Source organism: Sphaerodactylus townsendi, linkage group LG10 (assembly GCF_021028975.2).
Source record: "Sphaerodactylus townsendi isolate TG3544 linkage group LG10, MPM_Stown_v2.3, whole genome shotgun sequence".
Lineage (NCBI taxonomy): Eukaryota > Metazoa > Chordata > Lepidosauria > Squamata > Sphaerodactylidae > Sphaerodactylus > Sphaerodactylus townsendi.
In genome coordinates, this window is record NC_059434.1 from 63,199,839 (window position 1) to 63,220,233 (window position 20,395).

Sequence of the window (20,395 nt, forward strand, 5' to 3'; positions counted from 1 at the left end):
CTTGTTTTGTGTGACCTTATTTTAGATCAACAAGATGATCAAGAGAGAACAGAGGAAAGACTGGCACATATTGCTGATCATCTTGGATTCAGTTGGACAGGTAAACAGAGAAGGAAAAAAATTGAACATAGGCCAATTCCGCATGGGCCAAAAACAGTGGTGTGAAAACAGTATAAACCCCTTTACACCGTTTTAAACCCTTTTACACCATTTTCACACCGTTTTCACACTGCTGTTTTTGGCCCATGTGGAATCAGCCATAGTCTTGGATCCAGTGATGTGCAAGCAGAAACGTGATAGGACTTAGCACAATTCACTTGTGAAAGGCTTTGTAGATTATCTAAGATGCAGGTGTCAAACTCGCTGCCCTCCAGATGTTATGAACTACAGTTCCCATCATCCCCTGCCAGCATCATGCTGGCAGGGGATGATGGGAGCTGTAGTCCATAACATCTGGAGGACTGCGAGTTTGACATCTATGATCTAAGACTTTCCTTCCTTCATATTATAGTTGATAGTTGGTTTCACAAAATCTTGTGTGAAGCAAGTGTTCATGTGGGGATACAATATATCTGACTCAGTGCAAACAGCTACTGTGGTCTTTTTCTTGTGTTCCCACTTGCCCAAGAACTTTTAACACATGTGAGAATCTGGATCCAACCCGTGATATTTCAATGGGTGTCTTTGGGAATTCACAATTGACTGGATGGACTTAGATCTAGACTAGATATTTCTGCAGGCACAAAGTTTTCTGTCCAAGGAACGCCATCTTCCTGCCTCCCACGGTAGCCCAAAGTGTCCCCTGAAATCCTGTTCATGTGTGAGAGCCCCCCCCGCCCTTACGTGATGTACATTTTTGTGCTTCACTGGTCTGGTCTGGCACAATATTACCGTATTACTGTGGAGTCCAAAGGGAGGGGGTAAAGCCGCATTGAAAGTGGGGTGACCCTTGTGCCAGCATCATTGCCACTTGTGCCACCCAAACAGGCATGAATTCCTACACCAGGGTGGTTATTTTAGAGGTGGGGCATTGTGCAACCCCCTGAAGGCCAAATAAAGAAGTTTGCCCCTGCGCTGCCGGTCCTTCGTTGCAGGAGGTCATGCCGGTGTGGATGCAGACATTCCAGGGATCAGGGCCAATATTAGTCAGCTCCCAGACTGAACTGAGAGCACCCCCTTTGGCAGGCACAGACTTACACCATCAGAAAGGGAGGTGTAAGCCATTGCCTTGAATGGAGCTTTTCATAACTGGCAGGGTTTTTCTTTGTTTCCCTGGTGGCTGCACCACTGAGTGCCTCTTTGGAGGTGGCACAGTTACACTGTCCCTGACTGCTGCGCACCCCTTCCCCCTTGGATTGGGCTGTTATGCAGATGTGGGATAAATAGGGAACACTGTTTCGTCATTTTTTGGAGATGCTATGAAGGTTAGACAGGCAACAAGCATCCTTGCTAAAGACTGATAAATCCCAGCCCCATACCTAGCAGCTCTCTTTCACACTTCATTCATCAGTCGTCGTTACCCAGGTGATGATTTCTCCCAATTGCTACTAATAAACTTAACCAGTACCTCACAATCAATATTGTTTGCTGAAGTTAGATATGTCGAAAAGGTATTGCTCTGTATTGCTACAAATCTTGGTTTCCATGTAGTAACTGGTGTAGCTCTCTCTGTCCAGTGGAGGTGGGGCATTCTTCCACTCGTTGCGTATAGTGCCTAGGCCTTGACTCCATGCCCAGGTGAAAAGCCACAAATAAAAAAACAGATGACGAAAAGCAGACATCTAAATACACACACACACACACACGCACACACACACGCACACACACACACACACACACACACAAAGCATGTAGAGAAAATAAATCTCTCTGTTCAGATTTTTTAAAATGAACCACAGAAGAACTGAAAAATATTAGAGCACATGCTTCAATCCCCAGCAACTCCAGTTAAAGCACAGCAGGTATCAGAACTACTAAAAACTCCTGTTTAGGCACTGATGAACAGCCTCCAGTCAAAACTGTGCCAGTACTGGGAAGGATACACCAATATTCAGATTTAATAGAAGGCTTCTTTGTACATAAATATTTTACAACTAATGATTTCCCTTCACAGAACTAGCAAGAGAACTGGATTTCACAGAAGAACAAATTCATCAGATCCGAATTGAGAATCCAAATTCACTGCAGGACCAGAGTCATGCACTGTTGAAATATTGGTTGGAAAGGGATGGGAAACACGCCACCGGTATGTTTCTGGCTTTATACCAGATAATTACTTTTATTCCTGTCAAAGAGGGTTAGAGATTACATATGAACCTCACTAAAGTGAAGGACTCACAATGCATACAGAAGAACTGTACTTTAACTGAAGAATATACCATACATTCCAATAGAAAACAGGATTGTGGTTAGCATGGAAACAGGTGGCAAAAGGCACAGTTTTGCGATGAGGTAAGTCGTAGGAACATCATTGTACTTTCATATCATAGTAGCTCATGTGTATCACGTACAGTACACATAAGGTAGGAAGAGGAAAGACTGTTCTTGCAGCCTCTAGGTCAGTGTTTCCCAACCTTTTTGAGGTCAGGGTACCCTTGACCTCACTCTTCATATCTCACGGTACTCCTGCCACCACCTCCCACCTTCCCCTCCCATTGCCCCTGCTTGCCACACACCCCACCTTTCCCTCCCAGGGTGAAGGGAAGCACTGGGGGGTGGGGGGGGGGTGCTGACCTTGCGGCAGGCCCTGCCCCATGGGCCAGCTCCATGTCCTTGCTGGTGCCGGTGGGAGACACCACAAAAATGAGGGGGGGTGGTAGTGTTGCCACGGTACCCCTGGAACATGCTCATGGCACCCCAGGGTACTACGGAACCCTGGTTGAGAATGGCTGCTCTAGGTTGTCTAACATGGGTCCTGTGCTTGCTCGTTCTGAGAACATTCTGTATCTCCCAAAAAGAAATTAGTATCTCTGCATTTTTCCCATTTTTGACTATTTGTGTATTGGTTATAGCAAACATTTTTCTGTTCGGTTCTCTTCTGATTGACCTTCTTCTGTGATGAATACTCTTGGTTGTTTTGCTATTTTTCCATCACCTGTTCAGGAGCTTTTCTGATGTAGCGCAACATGCAAAGTGGAAGAAGAGCAACCACTTAGGGTGACTGTAGTTTAATTTGGTGTGCAATCGGCTTTCCCCGACCACTCCAGGCCGCAGGGCCACAAATGTGGCTCCAGGGCCTGAGGTGGTTGGGAAAAGCTGATCTTGCCGGCTCCAGCCAGTATATGTTTTCTGGAACTGGTGGAGATTCTCACAACCCAGCTAGTTGGCCTGGGAAGAAACGTAGACGTCGGGCAAGCCTGCCCATGCTCTTTCCTCTCAGGCTGCCCACCTCTCCCTTCCTTGAATGGGCTGTGGCTGGGCCCACTTAGAAGAGTGTAAACTCTGCTTAGGGTTGCAGGGTTGATGAAGCAACTAATTAGGTTGACTGCATTCTGATCACATCACAGGGGCCTTGTTAGCTCTTTTTCTCCAGACTTTTTTGACTTTCTCATGTATCAGACTTCTGCCCTTTCCACAGTGTTCAGGTCTCTTCTTGCTATACAGTGAGAAGGTATTTTTTTCTTCTTCACATTACACTGAAAATGACAGCATGGAGAAAAAACGGAAATCTTCCCCTGGACAATCTTACTCAAGAAGTCATTTTTTTCTTTCTTTGTTTATTTTAACTACCTTTTAGCGTTAACAATATTTTGGTTGATTTATTGTCTGGGTACATGTTCAGATGGCAGAATTTCTTGGAGTTTTTTTTACTTCCACTAACCCAGGGGTAGGGAACCTGCGGCTCTCCAGATGTTCAGGAACTACAATTCCCATCAGCCCCTACCAGCATGGCCAATTGGCCATGCTGACAGAGGCTGATGGGAATTGTAGTTCCTGAACATCTGGAGAGCCGCAGGTTCCCTACCCCTGCACTAACCCATCTGTTAGTTTACTTCCACTAACCCATCTGGAGCCCTCTGCTCCAACTTAGAGTCTTCAGGTAGCCAATTGAACCAGTGACTGTCTGTGATGTGCTTTATGACTTCAAAGAGTTACCTTCTGCTGTGAAACCCCATTCTTTCATACAATCAAGAATGACTGTGGCACTGAAACATTTCCTGCCTTAAGCAGTTAAACCTAACCTGACCCAGGATGAGATCTTTCTCATATTTTCTACCAGTACTTCTGCTTTTTGCAGCGATACTTCCCCTGCAAAACTGTCACACAACCTTCCATGTCATTGTGCTGAGGACATGTGTGCTAGGTCAGATGTACCTTTGGGATGGACTTTGTTGTCTGTTTTCCTGAGATACTGTACACTGAATGGTTAATTAGTTCGACCTATGTTAGGTAGACCAATGGGAGCTAGCCAGTCACCCATATGTGGGACTGCAGAGAAACCACAATGAAGAAAGGTGAGTTACTTCTATGTGACTGGTTTTCTTTGAGTGGTTATCTGTGCTGTCACCATTCCACCCACTCTTTGCTTCGCATTCACATAGCGGTTATTAAAGAATTAAGTGGGAAGGCTCTTACCCCTTCTTCATGGCATGAACAGATAGGGAGTATTTCATCTCAAGAAGGGGAAATTGCAGTACCACGCATCCTTCTGAGAGGACTGATATGTTCTTGGAGTTCCTGATCAGTACAGAGACACTGAAGCTCTTTCTGTGACTCACCAGTTACAGGTAAGTAAACCATCTTTTCCAAGGGTCTGATTTAACTCAGGGCTTGCAGAGAGGGGAAAGATCGTTATGGATCACGCGTATATGGGCATGTTTCATTCATCTCTATTTTTAAAATTATTATAATCATTCTGCTCTTCTCAGGCAAGTCAGACTCAGAGCAGCTAACAGTATCCTATGACATTAAGCAATGCAAGCACACAAGCCAATGTAATCAATATAAACTATAAAACCAGAGTTTATCTATATATCTACAATTCTTATAAAAGATGGCACCCTCAATATTCCCTTAACAAAGGTACACATGCAGCATCAATAATCAGATATAATAGTGGAATGGGGGAGCACAGAAGTAACCAGCATGGGATTATTTCCTGAGAGGAAGGCCAGTCAATGTTCAGTCATTGCTGCTGTCAACCATAGGCCGAGTGGAACATCTCCATCTTGCAGAACTGAGTCTAATTCCACAGGGTCCAGATCTGATCCAACACAGGGTTCCACCAAACTGGTGCCAGGGCCAAAAAAGCCGTGGCTCTGATTGAGTACAACTGGATATGTCTTGGCCTAGGGATCACCAGCACGTTGGTTCCAGATTAGCACAGCACTCTCTGGAGGATATCCAGGGAAAGGCTGTACCATAGTTAAGATGAATCCAGACTGTTTAGGTCAGTGATGGCGACCCTTTTCGAGACTGAGTGCCTAAATTGCAACCCAAACCCCACTTATTGATCGCAAAGTGCCAACACGGCAATTTAGCCCGAATACTGAGGTTTTAGTTTAGAAAAAACGGTTGGCTCCGAGGCGTGCGTTACTCAGGAGTAAGCTTAGTGGTAGTCGGTGGCTTTGCTTTGAAGCAACCGTGCAACTCTTCCAAAGGATGAATCACGGCCCAAGGAGGGTTTACTCAGAAGCAAGCCCCATTGCCAGCAACCGAGCTTACTGCCAGGTAAAGGATTGCACTTTAGTTCTTCACATGAAGATCAGTGGGTTTAACAGTGCTTAACAGGGTTACCTACACTGCTTCCCCAAAACTAGGTCTTAGGTTTAATGCTAATAATTGAGCCCTTCGGCCCAGGCCAGCCTAGATGTGTGTGTGTGTGGGGGGGACTCTGTTTGCACGGGCTCTGAGTGCCACCTCTGGCGCCCGTGCCATAGGTTCACCACCACTGGTTTAGGTCTTTAAAGGGCAATACCAAAATTTTGAACCTGATTCAGTAGTCAGTCTGGAGCCAGTGCATCTGATAGAGCACAGATTGAATATGCGCTGTCCACAGGGTCCTCATAAGGACCTGTTCTGCTACATTTTGGCCACTTGTAGCTTCGGAAACAGTCTCAAGGATAGCCCTGCATAAACTGAGTTACAGGATTATAGCCTGGAGGTGACAGTTTCATGGACCACTGGTGCTAAATCAGGGGAGGACAGGGAACAGGCCAGCTGCCTAATTTGGTGAAGATGGAAAAACACCATCTTGCAGTATCTGTGACCTTGACCTCCATTGTAAGGAATGCATCCAAGACCACAACCAGGCTCCGGATGGAGAGAGCTGTTACCAATTGAATCTCATCAAGAGTTTGAAGCTCATAATCTGGGCCTCCCTAACCCTGCCACAGGACTTCAATCTAGAATTAGGCTGATCATGCCGATTCAGATTTATGTAATCCTAAAGGGATATAGTTTATCTTAAACACAGAGAAGGGTTTTCAAAAGATTGCACACAACTCAGATGAAACCAATCTTTTCCATATCACAGATTCAAGTCTTACAGAGTGTCTTACAAAAATTAACCGTATGGACATTGTTCATCTAATGGAGAGTGTGGAAAGTTCCCAGGACCATGGTCGCACCTATGCAGAAATTGAACAGACCATAGGACTGGATCACAGTGAAGGTAAGGATAGGCTCACAGGTGCATGGCCCCATCATTCAGTAATTGGCTCAGTAAGTAATGAGTGAGACAACTGTCAAAGAATCAGCTATGCAGATAGAGCCTATACGAGACTGCTCATACCACCTTACACAATGCTTTTTAGTACTGACAGTTCAATTCCAATGGCAGTTAGACATGGAGGACTGAAATATCAATTTGTATGCATGCGTGTGTGAATGAGTTCTACCTTTTAAAAACAGTTTCCCCCTTGCAAGTTTCACAAGAAGCGTCAAATCTGAATATGAAGTAAATAAAGGCATAATCGAAAAATATTAAACTACATAGTTATCATTTTATTGCTGATAAATTGAAACTTAATCCAGAAGAAATGGATGTGGCGTTGATTCTGGGCTGCCTTTGCAAGTGTTCAAAATGCAGCAGCAAGAATACAGGTTGGTTCCTACTACAGTCACTACGTTGCTCATATGGCTTGTCTATTGTGTTGGTTGCTTGTTCCTATGGCCAGCTCAAAATCCTGGTGTTGACCTTTAAAATTTTGAACCTTTTGGGAACAGAGTACTAACAGTCCAATTCAAAGAGGGGAGATGGTAGAGCGGTGGCTGGGGAAATGCTGCCACACTGCCTCCAAAGAGGCAATTGGCAGTGAGGGCACCAGGGGAGAAGGAGAAAACCTTTACTCCTCCAGGAAAGCCAATAGCATAAGGTGATGCATGCCACACTTTTTAGTTTGTACTGCTGAAAGGGGACGTTCTTGGTCTGAAAGTGCACTGGGAGCCAACTAACATCACCTACGCTTCTAAGAACGCCCCCCCCCCCCATACTAGTGTGGGCAGTTGTGGGAGGGCCCAAACACTGCACGGGCCAACTTCTGGGTTTCGTCACCATACAGCTGTGCAGTGGCCCAACACCAAGGTGAGTGGCCCAACACTGGGCATCCATGCCACTTTGCCCAGTGCAGTAGACATGGATGTCGGCATAGGGCTTCCTCTAATTCCAATGCTGCTTCAGGTCCCCTCCCCTTTCGGATTGCCCAGTTAGCCCTTCAAGGACCTCCTCCACTTGTTTCGGTCTTCTTGGAGCTTATCTGCACAGACACACAACAGAATATTTTGTGTGGATGTTCTCAGTAGAACACCCTCCTTCATGAAGTCTACCATGCCTCCGGCTTCTGGCGTTCTGTTTGTTTTTTCTTCCGTACTATTTCATTATTTCCCTGCTAATTCAGATGCTGTTTTGTTTAGTTGTTTATTCGGGTGGTTTAGGTGGTATGTATGATTGGATTCTTACTGCTTCTCCAAGTTTGTTAAAATTCTTTAAAATGTTTGCTCTTGAACATGTGTTTTATGATGTTGTGTTTTGGTGGTTGTTTGGCTTTATCTTTTCGTTTTGATTATTTCATTATTTATTTGAAGTATGAGTGCCTTGAGCATTAGCCTCCTTAATCACCTCGACTGATGTTGTTTGGCCCCAAAACAGGATATAAATGCCATCAAGTAAAAATATTGCTTAGAACAAAAGCATTGTCTGGAGAGTCATCTAAGCAGGAAAACATTTGTATGCAGTGTCTCACTGCATGAATCCTCTGCGCCCCACCGTTCTACCACAAACCTAGGTCTTGATTTGAACTGAGTATACTTTACTGATTTGCATGGAAAGATGAGATGGTGATTGATTTTATTTTGTCACTAGGGTTTTCGGCACTCCGTGAAGATCTGTATAACACAAAGGATAAAAAAGAAGAGGAGCATTCTTTTTCTAAAGATAGTGAGCAGTCTGATCAGCCTCCTCTTGTGTCTGAAGAAGATCTTTCGCTTAGCTACACATCCTTGCATGAAGGCACACCCAGGGCTGAGGCAGAAATATCCGTTACAGAACTCCTACGACAAGCACACAAAGGTCGGGTAGAAGCTGAATTCTCAGGGAAACCTCATGAGCTGCCAGAAGACGCATCCGCTGCACAGGAATACTTGTAAGAGTCCCAAAATATGTCCTGTCATTCTGTGTTAGACACAAGAAGTGTATATTTTTGAAAGATTATGTAGACTTTGATTAGTTCTGCTAGTTGGTTTAAAACTTCACAGCTTTTATAGTGCATTTTTCCTTCATGCTTAGGTGATCAGAGGTAAGATAAAATATATTATGTCATATGTGCAAAATGTGAATGATCAGATATTATTTCAGCCTTTTCCAGAGAAATGAGTGAGCCAAGTCATTTCCAGAGCTCAAAAGGATGAAAAAAACCCCCGCTTTGCTTATAGCTGCTTGGGTAAGAATTGAGGAGCAATTTTAGGTTACAAATTTTAGGTAACAAATTAATTCCAGCTAAGCTTAACAATACTTTTGTAAAATAATAGTTTGGATCTTACCTAACAATTTCATGTGTGCAGGGGAAGGCTTTTTGCTAATTTCCCCCTTCAGTGGGATACCTGTGACCCCCCCACCCCCAGCTATTCCTAGGGGGTGCCATCCCCTGAGAGCAATATTTCAGGGGGCATTGTAGCTGTGGGGGGAGGTGGGGAAGTATTTTCTGTCTACAGAAGGAAATGCTGCTGTCTGCAAAAATGTCAGTTGGAATTCAAGTGATGATATGCAATCTAACATTTGTAGGTCGATGAAGTAAGCCATGGGAGTGCCACTGTTGTTGAGTTGTGCTCTAAAGATTTGGATAATCTTTGATGTACTTTTTCACTGCAAGACAACTACTTGAACCCAACAGGCATTGTTCCTATGGTGTGTCAATAGCGGAGTCCACAGAGTTTTTGTGCACAAAACCATTCACAGTGAGAACCACAGTGAGTGCTGTGGTTATGAGCAGTGGACTCTAATCTGGAGAACCAAGTTTGATTCTCCGCACCTCCCCATGAGTGGTGGACTTTTATTTGGAGAACTAGATTTGTTTTCCTGCTCCTGCACATGAAGCCTGTTGGGTGACTTGGGGTAGCCATAGTTTTCTCAGAATTCTCTCACCTACCTTACAAGGTGTCTGTTTGGGGGTGGGGGGAGGGAAGGAGTTGTAAGCCACTTTGAGACTCCTTGTGGTAGAGAAAAGTGGGATATAAATCCAACTCTTCTTCACAATGTGAGTAATTTAGAGCTATTTGGATCTAAATGTCTAACGCACTGAATGGGTGCCAAGCATACAGCTCTCTCTCCACCCTCACAGCACACAAACATCAAAATGAGCATATGAAATAGAAATATGTATTGTCTGGATTGCACGAGCGCTCTTGTAGCATGAAAAGCACTATTGAAATACTGAATCTCAATTAAGTAAATTTGAATAAAGAGCTACTGTGTCATGCTGAATGCTACTAGATGTCTGAAATGACGTTTCTGGCTACTGCTATGCACTAGTATTTGAAAGTAAGTCCTAATATATTCCCTTGGAAAATATAAGCAAATTTAAACTAATGCTTTTGAGTGGTGCATTGCATTTCCACTGTTCAGCTCTCTTGGAATGTATTCTTGAGGCAAGCCAAATGTTTTGCCAGATGGACACGATAAAAGCATGGAACATGCCGTAATTAACTTTCTCGAATCTTTAATTCTCAGTGTTACAACAGGCCAGGATCAGACACAAGCACCAAAGGGTGGAAGAGCAGCAAGTGTTGCCAGTGAAAAGTCTGAATGCTCTACTGCAGGGTCTGATGATCATGAAAGGCCATACCTTCATACCCCTACATCTAGTGAGAGGACTGATTCACCCATTGTACAGGAACCGGAGGATCATCATTTCCATCAAGAAGATCCATATCCTAGAAAAACTAGCCTGGTGATTGTGGAATCAACTGATGAACACTCAGAACAGTCAGAAAGATATGAAGAAGAATTATTGGAAAAGGTACGAATGCGCCATTAACTGAACATAGTTACTATTTGACTTTTGGAGAATTTACTGTTGGGAGGAGCAGTATTCTTTAATATACCGTAATCTTGCTCCAGTATGTGTGTGCACGTGTGTAAAGTGCTGTCAAGTTGGAGCTGACTTATTGCAACTCCAGCAATAGACTTTCTAGGCAAGGGATTAAATGAGGTGGTTTGCCATTGCCTTCTTCTGCACAGTCTTCCTTAGAGGTCTCCCTTCCAAGTACCAATTCAGCTTAGCTTCTGACATCCAATCAGACTGGGCTGAACCCTGTGACTTTCCCTCCCTGTGCTCATAATAGCTGGATAATAAATACCAGTGGTTCTTGAATGTGCCAGTTTTGAAGAATAGCAGTATTAGGAAAAGAGGAAGCCACACTTTGCCAAACCTGAGCAAGGATGTTTACCATAGGATATTTTGGAGGCTATTAATTCATAGGGTTGCCATAAGTTGGAAGTATCTTGACAGCCTTTAACACATATGGTATTTATGGTCGTAAAAATAAAATTTAAATGAATGAGAACAAAATCTATGAGATAACACCGAAGAAGAAAAGACACTGGGTTTTCAGCTCAGTGTGAAGGGAAGCTTTAGAAAATGGCATGGTGTTAAATTCATCAAGGTTTAGGGCTTTGCAGATATCCTTTTTCAAATGTAGAAATGAGAAAAACGAAAAAGAAGTATGCTGCCAAATGGGAAACTGGGCCAAATGTGTGTTTTACTGTGAATTTACCACACAAATTTGCAAAAAGAAAAATGTATTTGTTTCCAACTTTAAGATTAGAATAAAGAGTGAGGTGAAGTTTATTGAGAAGTGACGTTTACGAAGGAAATGACAATGCTGAAGGAAGCAAAATATCCTTATCCCATGAAGCTGTGACTGGTAATTTCTCTTGTTGAATTTGGATTAGGTCCAAAAGTTACAACACAATGAAGAGAATCTCTGGGGTGGGGGTTTATTGTCTCCTGTGCAGTTCTAAATTACCTGGTCCATGAACCCCTGAACCCCTTACTTGATGTCTGCTGCTGGTATGCTGGTTTCTCTCTCAGCAGCCTCTCTTTCTCTCTCCTCCTCCACAGCTGTCATTTCACTAAGCCTGTTCAGCCTCCCTAAACAGAGTTACACCTGTCTGTTGTGGAAAAATGGGCTTAGAAGGGTGGGACTCTGCTTAGGAGTGCACGGCCCTTTTCTAGCAGGATCTACAGTTGAGGGATCTTTTGGGCTCGGAAAAACGTCCACAGATGTCATGGAGGAGCTTCTGTCAGTCAAAGTTAACAGTATCCGCTCTGTACAAGAAAGCTCCTTACGTGCACATCCCATTTCTCTCAGCTTGTAAAGGGAGGTCAGAGCAGACTTGATACTTGTTAAGAATTATCCACTGGCTTAGAAATGTAACCCTGGCATGAGAATTCAGCAGGTATGCGTGAGACAGGGGAAACTGATAGATAGCAGGAATGTTTTTCAACTGATTTATTTAACTGCATTAAACAGTGAGGGAAATTGGATAAGACTCCACTAGATCTGATGCCCTCACAGATTCCAAGCCCATAACGGAATCTTGTGACAACAAGCCATAATTCTTCATCTGGTGTCAGGTGAAACTACTGCTGTTGTGGGTATAAATGTGGTTGTTGTTACACCAATAGAAAAGGGACCAAGCCCTTTTCATTCACGCATGCAACATCAGTGTGATAAGAGCAATGCTTCCATGCTTCCACTAGGAGGTAGCAGAGGAATTAGGTGAGCTGGAGGCCAGCTCAGATGAGGAACAGATGGTAACAACCAGGGTCGTCCGCCGCCGGGTGATTATTCAGGTACAAGAGTGTTGAACTACTGCACGTGCCGGTGGCAGTTTTTTGTCCTGGCTACATCTCTAGGAACCCACCCTTTCCCCCAAAGGACTGCTCCTGGAACACCCCCTTGGCTTGGATTGCATTGACAGAGTTAGCATGTTCCTGCATGGTCACTGGATAACCTTGATAACCTTTTCTCTTTTGATTTGGGGAGAGCGGGAGGAGAGAAATGGAATCGGGCTGTTATCTAATGTGCATTTTGAAGAAGAATGTCCAATTGGCCATTGAGAGAACAAACCCTTTGACTTGCTGCTTCAGAATCACTACCTGTCAGAGCAAAATCTTTCTGTTTGCCTATTGGTTCCAGGTTTCCTTGCATGCTTTTCATGATTGATTTGCCGAACTTTTAATTGAATGTAACTCTGCTTCAGTAATTCCTAATCCTTCTATTTTATTCTTGCTTAATGAACTAACAACTTCTGCTGAAAGCTATGCCTTTCATTCATTGATTTTGTTTTTTTCTCTGGCAGGGTGATGATATGCCTGAAATGCCACCAGAAGCAGTAACAGAGGAGCAATATACAGATGAACATGGCCATATTGTAGTAAAAAAGGTACTGTCTAGCCTTATTATATGCCAAATTAGCAGTCTCATCCAGGATTAAAACCTGGATAGCGGATTCTTCCTCAGAACCAACCTAGCAATTCAGCAGCAATTTTTGTGTGCTGGTTTTAATGGTTTTTAAGATGATGTTTGTTAGAAGCTTTAGTGGTCCTACGAGGGCAGAAAAGCAGGTAAAAATCTTGTTAATAAGTAAAATAAAAATAAATAATGCTGTCAGTCTCAATTATGCCCACTAGATACTTTCTTGTTAACAGGAGAACTGGAACAGAGGAATGCCCATATTCTTCTAATCACTCTTATCTAGACTCTTCCCAGTATCAGAACTGTGATAACAGATAATGAGAAATCTCTTTCCCCAGACTACAAAAGGTTCAGCGGCCAAACTACTCAGACTAACTAACTGTACAAGTTTTGACTATAAAGTATACATACAACAAAGTGGGGCCGTGGGGGGGGGGGGGGGCTGTAGGGGAGATAACTTCAGATATGCTTTTGCCAGTTTCTACCAAACCCACTGAACTTGCCAGAGGAACAAAGTTCATTAGCATTGCTACCCTGACTGAGTGGACTTAGAAGCTCTTCCTCCTGGACCATTCCTGGAGCCTAAGCAATCACTCCCCAGTGGGAGGGGAAGGTGACTCACCTCAGTGCTCTTCAAACTCACTGTTATTTGTTGTGGTGGGTTTTCCGGGCTGTGTGGCCATGGTCTGTTAGATCTTGTTCCCAACATTCCGTCTGCATCTGTGGCTGGCATCTTCAGAGGTGTATCACAGAGGGAAGTCTGTTACACACTGTGTTCAGTGAGAAAGGGACACAGTGTGTAACAGACTTCTCTCTATGATACACCTCTGAAGAGGCCAACCACAGATGCAGGCGAAACGTTAGGAACAAGATCTACCAGACCACAGCCACACAGCCCAGAAAACCCACCACAACCAGTTGAATGCGGTCGAGAAAGCCTTCGACAATTCACTGTTACTTCTCTAGGAAATAGGGTAACTTGCTTCAGCTATCTGATCCTGAGATGAACTTCTTTTAACTACCTGATCATTAACTGACTTGCAAGTTTTGTGTTTATTAAACTTTGCTGCTGTTTCAAAATTGGAAGTGTGACTTGCTACCTTTCAATTCAACATGACCGTTAATAATGTCACCCTTTTAGGTCACTAGAAAAATCATAAGACGATTCGTTTTGCCAGATGGCACAGAAAAGGAAGAAGTTGTCATGCAAGGAACACCCCAGGATCCCGTGACAGTGGAAGAGGGAGATGAATACTCCAAAGTCATAAAACGGGTTGTACTGAAGAGTGACAGCGAGCAATCCGAGGTCAGCTTATTTTTGCCTCCCAATTTTCTTTTATAAGTAAATTGATCAGAAATCAAAACTGTATTACTACATGTTTAGAATTCTTCACATAACTCTATTGTAGTATATTTATTTTAATGAAAAGTTTTCATGTGCAGTGTTCATATAAACTGATTCTCACATTGTCTAAGTGCAAAGGCCATATATATGGTGGAATATGGGAAGTAGAGAAGTGATTTGAAGAAGAGGAGTTTGGATATACCTGCTTTTCTCAGCCGCAAAGAGTCTACACACTCCTTCTCTTCTCCCCACAACTGACACCTTCTGAGGCAGGTGGGATTAAGAGAGCCCTGAGAGAACTGTGACTGGCACAAGGTCACCCCCGCAGGCTTCACGTGTAGGAGTGAGGAAACAAACCTGGTTCACTAGATTAGTGTCCACCACTCTTAACCACTATACTATGCTGAAAAGAGGTGGATGTGACCCTGGGAATGGAAATAATCATATAGACTTTTCTTCTTCTTACTCTGGACCAGGGGTAGGGAACCTGCGGCTCTCCAGATGTTCAGGAACTACAATTCCCATCAGCCAATTGGCCATGCTGACAGAGGCTGATGGGAATTGTAGTTCCTGAACATCTGGAGAGCCGCAGGTTCCCTACCCCTGCTCTGGACCATTTCGCTGGGTTTGAGAAGTACCTTAGGAAACATGACAGGAAAATGATAGGCACTTGGGGTATCTGGAATATCTCACCAGGGAGGAAATCTATAAATGCCCAGGCGTAGCATAGGACAAGGCTTGACAAATCTCAGGCGCTATCATAGTGCTGAGAAATTTCATTGCGATACCTAGTATTTTCAGGAATGATTTTTTTTGTGTTTCTCAGCAGTCCTTAGTAGAAGCACAAAATTTATTGATTTCACCTTAGAATATATTTTGTTGTGTGATGTCAAAATGCATATGCATGACATTCTTGTCATTGCTTGTTTATCTTTCAACTGTTCAACTGTAGTCCATAAATTCATTTATTTACCAGTTGTTTTCTGTACTGGCACCAGTACTAATATAAAATGTAACCTTTCCAAGCATTATGAAAAATCGGGGAGAAATTATGGTTAGGATCATAGGTTAGTTTAAAAAATGTGGCCACTAAAATGCCAAATCCTGAACAGTGAAAATTTATTTTGCTTCTAAATTTTTGGACTGACTCTTGCAGCCAAAGAAATTTGTTCAAGGCATAATATAGGTACTACAGTGGGGACAGGACAATATAAAAAGTTTGAACAGGAAGGCTTTGAGTACCTTTTTGTCCTGACAACTGCCAGTGAACTCTCCCTCAGCCCACATGTTGCCTAGCAACTGATTGGTTCACTCCCCTATTAAAAAATTCTCAAATTTATTGAGCCCTTAAGGCTATCTCTATTGCAAGCAACATTCAGATCAAAGGTAGTGCAGGGGGAAAAATACAGAGGACCAAATTTGCCTTATTCCTGATCCTTTCTGGGGATAACCATGTTGGTCTGCAGTAGAACAGCAAGATTTGAGTCCTGTAAGACCCAACAAGATTTTGGGAGATGTAAGACCCACCTCATTAAAGCTTCTTTCCTCAGATACCAGATATCTGACAAAGAGAGCTTTGACTATTGAAAGCTTTGACTCCCACAATCTTGTTGGGTCTCCAAGGAGCTACTGAGCTCAAGTCTAGCTATCATATGCTTGGTAATGGTAGAGTCAAGCTAGAGTGGACTGAATAATTCCTAAAGCAACTGAGGGGAAAGTTTCCTGAAGTGAATTTTTTGAGGAAATCTTTTTTAATAGGAAAGAAATGGGACCAGTATTAAGCACATGTTTTCATGGAGTTTAACCTTTACCTTTGCTCAGAATAATTAGAGTGCCTTCCATTGAAGTCAATAGTCTCAGAAGGGATTAGTGTTAACATGGTTTTGGATTGCACTCTCAACCATTCTGCCAAGTAGCAAAATTCCCTTTTTTAAAATCCACGTCAAACTTTAACCAGTCAGTCAGAGGTCTCTATGAAACCTTTCTTCATCAGGTGACGTTTTCTGAGCCAAGGGTTCTGTCTAGCCCCTCAGAATTTCAGTCTGAGCCAGTGGAAGGCCGGAAAGTCAGCAAAGTTGTGAAGACCACATTAGTGCATGGAGAAAGAATGGAGAAGCACCACGGAGACTCTAGTTTAGCTGCTGATCTTCCTTCAGCCAAAGATGACTTTGAAGCGGTAAAATAGTTCCTCTGTTTTATCTTTTTGAAAATATTGCATGGAAATATTAATATACGGGAAGAATACATTCTCTCTCTTATTAAAGCATTTAGAAGCAACTGAAATGAAACATAATAAGAAGTCAATTATAATTATTGTAAACTTTCATTGGAAAAGTTTTTAAAATCCTCAATCACCGATCCTTTTTGCTGCTCTTATTTTTGCCTTGAGAACCTCTCCAAAGTCACCTCAGACCACTCTCAGTAGCTAGTAAGCAAACTCACTGAACATTCACACTGAAATTCCTCTGTGGTATCATTTGAGGTGTTCCCCCTCCACCCACACAGACACGCACAAGTATTCATCTTTGGTATTCTTTCTCACTCGAAAGAATAATTCCCAATGTGCCAAAATGGGAATGTAATGGAGGCTTTAGTTCTTTTCTAGTTTGAGTATCATACAGTGGGCAGTTTTCCAGCATTCCTCTCTGCTATCATCTGCAAACCACACAGACGGGGGGGCGACGACACAAAGACCCTTTCTGCACATGCAGAATAATGCACTTTCAGTCCACTTTCACAATTGTTTGCAAGTGGCTTTTCCTATTTCACACAGTAAAATCCAGCTGCAAAGTGCGTTGAAATGGATTGAAAGTGTATTATTTTGCATATGCGGAAGGGGCCAAAGTGAGAAGGGACTAAGGGGTGAAATTATTCCTCCTCTCTCTTCCACAAGCACAGCTCAGTTGTGGAGAGGTTAATTTCCTCTTCCTGTCCTTCACTCTAGTCCTCCAGGTTTTATCCCGTGGTGCAGGAATGATTTTTCTGGGCATTGGGAGGGGCTGCAGGATCAGACATGAATGTAGGAAAGGTTTGTGAATGGGTAGCCCCTTTCCTGGATTTTCTTGCTGGTCTCCCATCCAAGTGCTAACCAGGGGCAATCCTCAGCTTCTGAGATCAGGCTAGCATGGGTTATCCAACCCAGGGCAAATCAGTGATACTGGCTGTGTAATAATTTTTCATTCAGGCTGTAGACCTGAGCAAAACTTTAAAAAGGGCCACCCTGCAAATGTGTAAGAGCTATTGCTGTCCTTGTATGTCCATTCTCTGTCATGACTTAAGAACATAAGAACATAAGAACTAGCCTGCTGGATCAGACCAGAGTCCATCTAGTCCAGCATTCTGCTACTCGCAGTGGCCCACCATGTGCCTTTGGGAGCTCACCTGCAGGATGTGAAAGCAGTGGCCTTCTGCTGCTGCTCCTGAGCACCTGGTCTGCTAAGGCATTTGCAATCTGAGATCAAGGAGGATCAAGATTGGTAGCCATAGATTGACTTCTCCTCCATAAATCTGTCCAAGCCCTTTTTAAAGCTATCCAGGTTAGTGGCCATCACCACCTCCAGTGGCAGCATATTCCAAACACCAATCACACGTTGCGTGAAGAAGTGTTTCCTTTTATTAGTCCTAATTCTTCCCCCCAGCATTTTCAATGAATGCCCCCTGGTTCTAGTATTGTGAGAAAGAGAGAAAAATTTCTGCCTGTCAACATTTTCTACCCCATGCATAATTTTATAGACTTCAATCATATCCCCCCTCAAACGTCTCCTCTCCAAACTAAAGAGTCCCAAACGCTGCAGCCTCTCCTCATAAGGAAGGTGCTTTCCGATCCTTCAATCATCCCTTTGGTGCCTCCTTCTCTGCACTCTCTCTTTTTTTTTCTATCTCTCTTCAATATCCTTTTTGAGATGTGGCGACCTGTGAACTGAACACAGTACTCCAAGTCGCGGGTCAGCACTCACTGCTTTATATATAGGGCATGACAATCCTTGCAGTTTTATTATCAACTCCTTTCCTAATGATCCCCAGCATAGAGTTTTGCCTTTTTCACAGCTAGCCAGTGCGCTGAGTTGACATTCCCATGGAAACTATCAACTAAGACGCCCAAATCCCTTTCCTGGTCTGTGACTGATAGCACTGACCCCTGTAGCGTGTATGTGAAGTTTGGATTTTTTGCCCCTATGTGCATCACTTTACATTTAGCTACATTGCACTGCATTTGCCATTTCTTAGCCCACTCCCCTAATTTATCCAAGGTCCGCTTGGAGTTCTCTCCATGCAATCCGCTTTGTGGTTCTTACCACCCTACATAATTTTGGTATCATCTGCAAACTTTGGCCACCACACTACCCACCCCTACTCTCCAGGTCATTTTATGAATAGAAGGATTAAAGAGCACTGGTCCCAAAACGGATCCTTGGGGGACACCACTCCTGGACATCTCTCCATTGTGAGAACTTCTCCATTTATACCCAACACCTTTGTTTCCCTGTTCCTCAACCAGTTTTTAATCCATAGGAGGACTTCCCCTCTTATGCGTTGAGTGCTGTGTTTTCTCAAAAGTCTCTGATGGGGAACTTTGTCAAAAGCCTTTTTGGAAATCCAAGTAGACAATGTCCACTGGTTCCCCCCTTATCCACATGTCTGTTTACACCCTCAAAGAACTCTAGTAAGTTTTGTAAGACAGGACTTGCCTCTACAAAGCCATGCTGACCCCCTCTTCCCTCAGCAGGTGCTTGCTTTTCTACATGTTTGATAATTTTATCTTTAATGATAGATTCTACTAATTTACCAGGAACAGATGTCAAACTGACTGGCCTGTAATTTCCTGGGTCCCCCCTAGACCCTTTCTTAAAGATTGGTGTGACATTGGCCATCTTCCAGTCTTCAGGGATGGAGCCTGATTTCAGGGATAAGTTGCATATTAATGCGAGAACATCAGCAATTTCATGCTTGAGCTCTTTAAGAACTCTTGGATGAATGCAATCTGGGCCAGGGGATTTGGTAGCATTTAGTTTATCAATGGCTGCCAGAACTTCTTCCTTGTCTACCACTATCTTCGCTAGTTCCTCAGATTCACCTCCTAAGAAGCTTGGTTCAGGTGCAGGAATTTTCCTCACCGCCTCTTGGGTGAAGACAGATGCAAAGAATTCATTCAGCTTCTCTGCAATCTCCCTGTCATCTTTTAGCGCACACACCTTTTGTTTTTTTCCTTCATCATCGAACGGGCTCTACCGCTTCCCTAACTGGCTTCCTCCCTGCTTTTTTGATGTACCTCTTGAAGAACTGTTTGTTGCTGAGCTTGATGTTCTGCGAGCCATGCGTTCCTCATAACTTCCTTTTGCCTCCCCTTACAGCTAACTTGCTTCTCTTTTTGCCCACCATTTGTGTTCTCTCTGGTATTCTCTTCATCAGTTAAGTTGGACTTCCATTTTCTAAAAAGACATCTTTTTTTCCCCTAATAATTTCCCTCAACCTCTCTTGTTAACCATGGTGGCTTTCTTTTTTTGGACTGGGTGCTGCCTTTCCTAACCCCTCTCACCGGAACACATTCCAGCTGAGCTTTTAAGACTGTGTTTTTAAATAACCTCCAAGCATCTTGGACATTTGACTCTCTTGATTTTCCCTTTCAGTTTCCTGCACACTATCCCCCCTCATCTCTTGAGAAATTTCCTCTTTCCTGAAGGCGTAGATGTAACTACATTAGTAGTTGTCACTTGTTCGCATGCAGAGATACTGGAAAATCTGACAGCATTGTGAGGTCGCTGTTCCCTATCCGGCTCAACAACACTGACTTCCTGCACCAGGTCCTGGATCCCACATAAAAATTAGATCTAGAGGGATCACATCTCCCCTGGTTGGTTCTACAACCATGCTGCTCTAAGCCACCAGTCATTTAGCATATCCAGGGAATGTTCTCTTCCTTTGGCATCATGGTCTGAACATTGCATTTTTCCAGTTTTATGTGGGGATAGTTAAATCATGCGCCCATTACCAACGGTACATTTTTTGCTTTTGTTGGCCCTCTCTAATTTCTTTTCCATCTCAAGAATCCCTCTTGTGCACTTTGGTCAGGGGGACGATACATATATTCCTAATGTTAAACTATGCTTCACCTGGCATTTGATATCCACCAGT

General features: G+C 43.4%; 1 protein-coding gene across 21 annotated transcripts in view; it reads left to right on the forward strand.

Moving 5' to 3' along the window:
• ANK2 (ankyrin 2) overlaps positions 1 to 20,395 on the forward strand; it is a 338,318-nt gene that overhangs the window by 309,535 nt on the left and 8,388 nt on the right. For 19 of the 21 annotated variants that reach the window (XM_048508918.1, XM_048508924.1, XM_048508917.1 and 16 more), the window contains 8 exons: positions 26 to 100; positions 2,114 to 2,245; positions 6,476 to 6,613; positions 8,303 to 8,582; positions 10,166 to 10,454; positions 12,803 to 12,886; positions 14,060 to 14,224; positions 16,257 to 16,439. In XM_048508918.1, coding sequence (XP_048364875.1) covers positions 26 to 100; positions 2,114 to 2,245; positions 6,476 to 6,613; positions 8,303 to 8,582; positions 10,166 to 10,454; positions 12,803 to 12,886; positions 14,060 to 14,224; positions 16,257 to 16,439 — 1,346 coding nt within the window. Of the gene's footprint in view, positions 1 to 25; positions 101 to 2,113; positions 2,246 to 6,475; positions 6,614 to 8,302; positions 8,583 to 10,165; positions 10,455 to 12,200; positions 12,294 to 12,802; positions 12,887 to 14,059; positions 14,225 to 16,256; positions 16,440 to 20,395 lie in introns of all 21 variants that reach the window. The other 2 variants (XM_048508932.1, XM_048508928.1) reach the window with 2 other exon arrangements.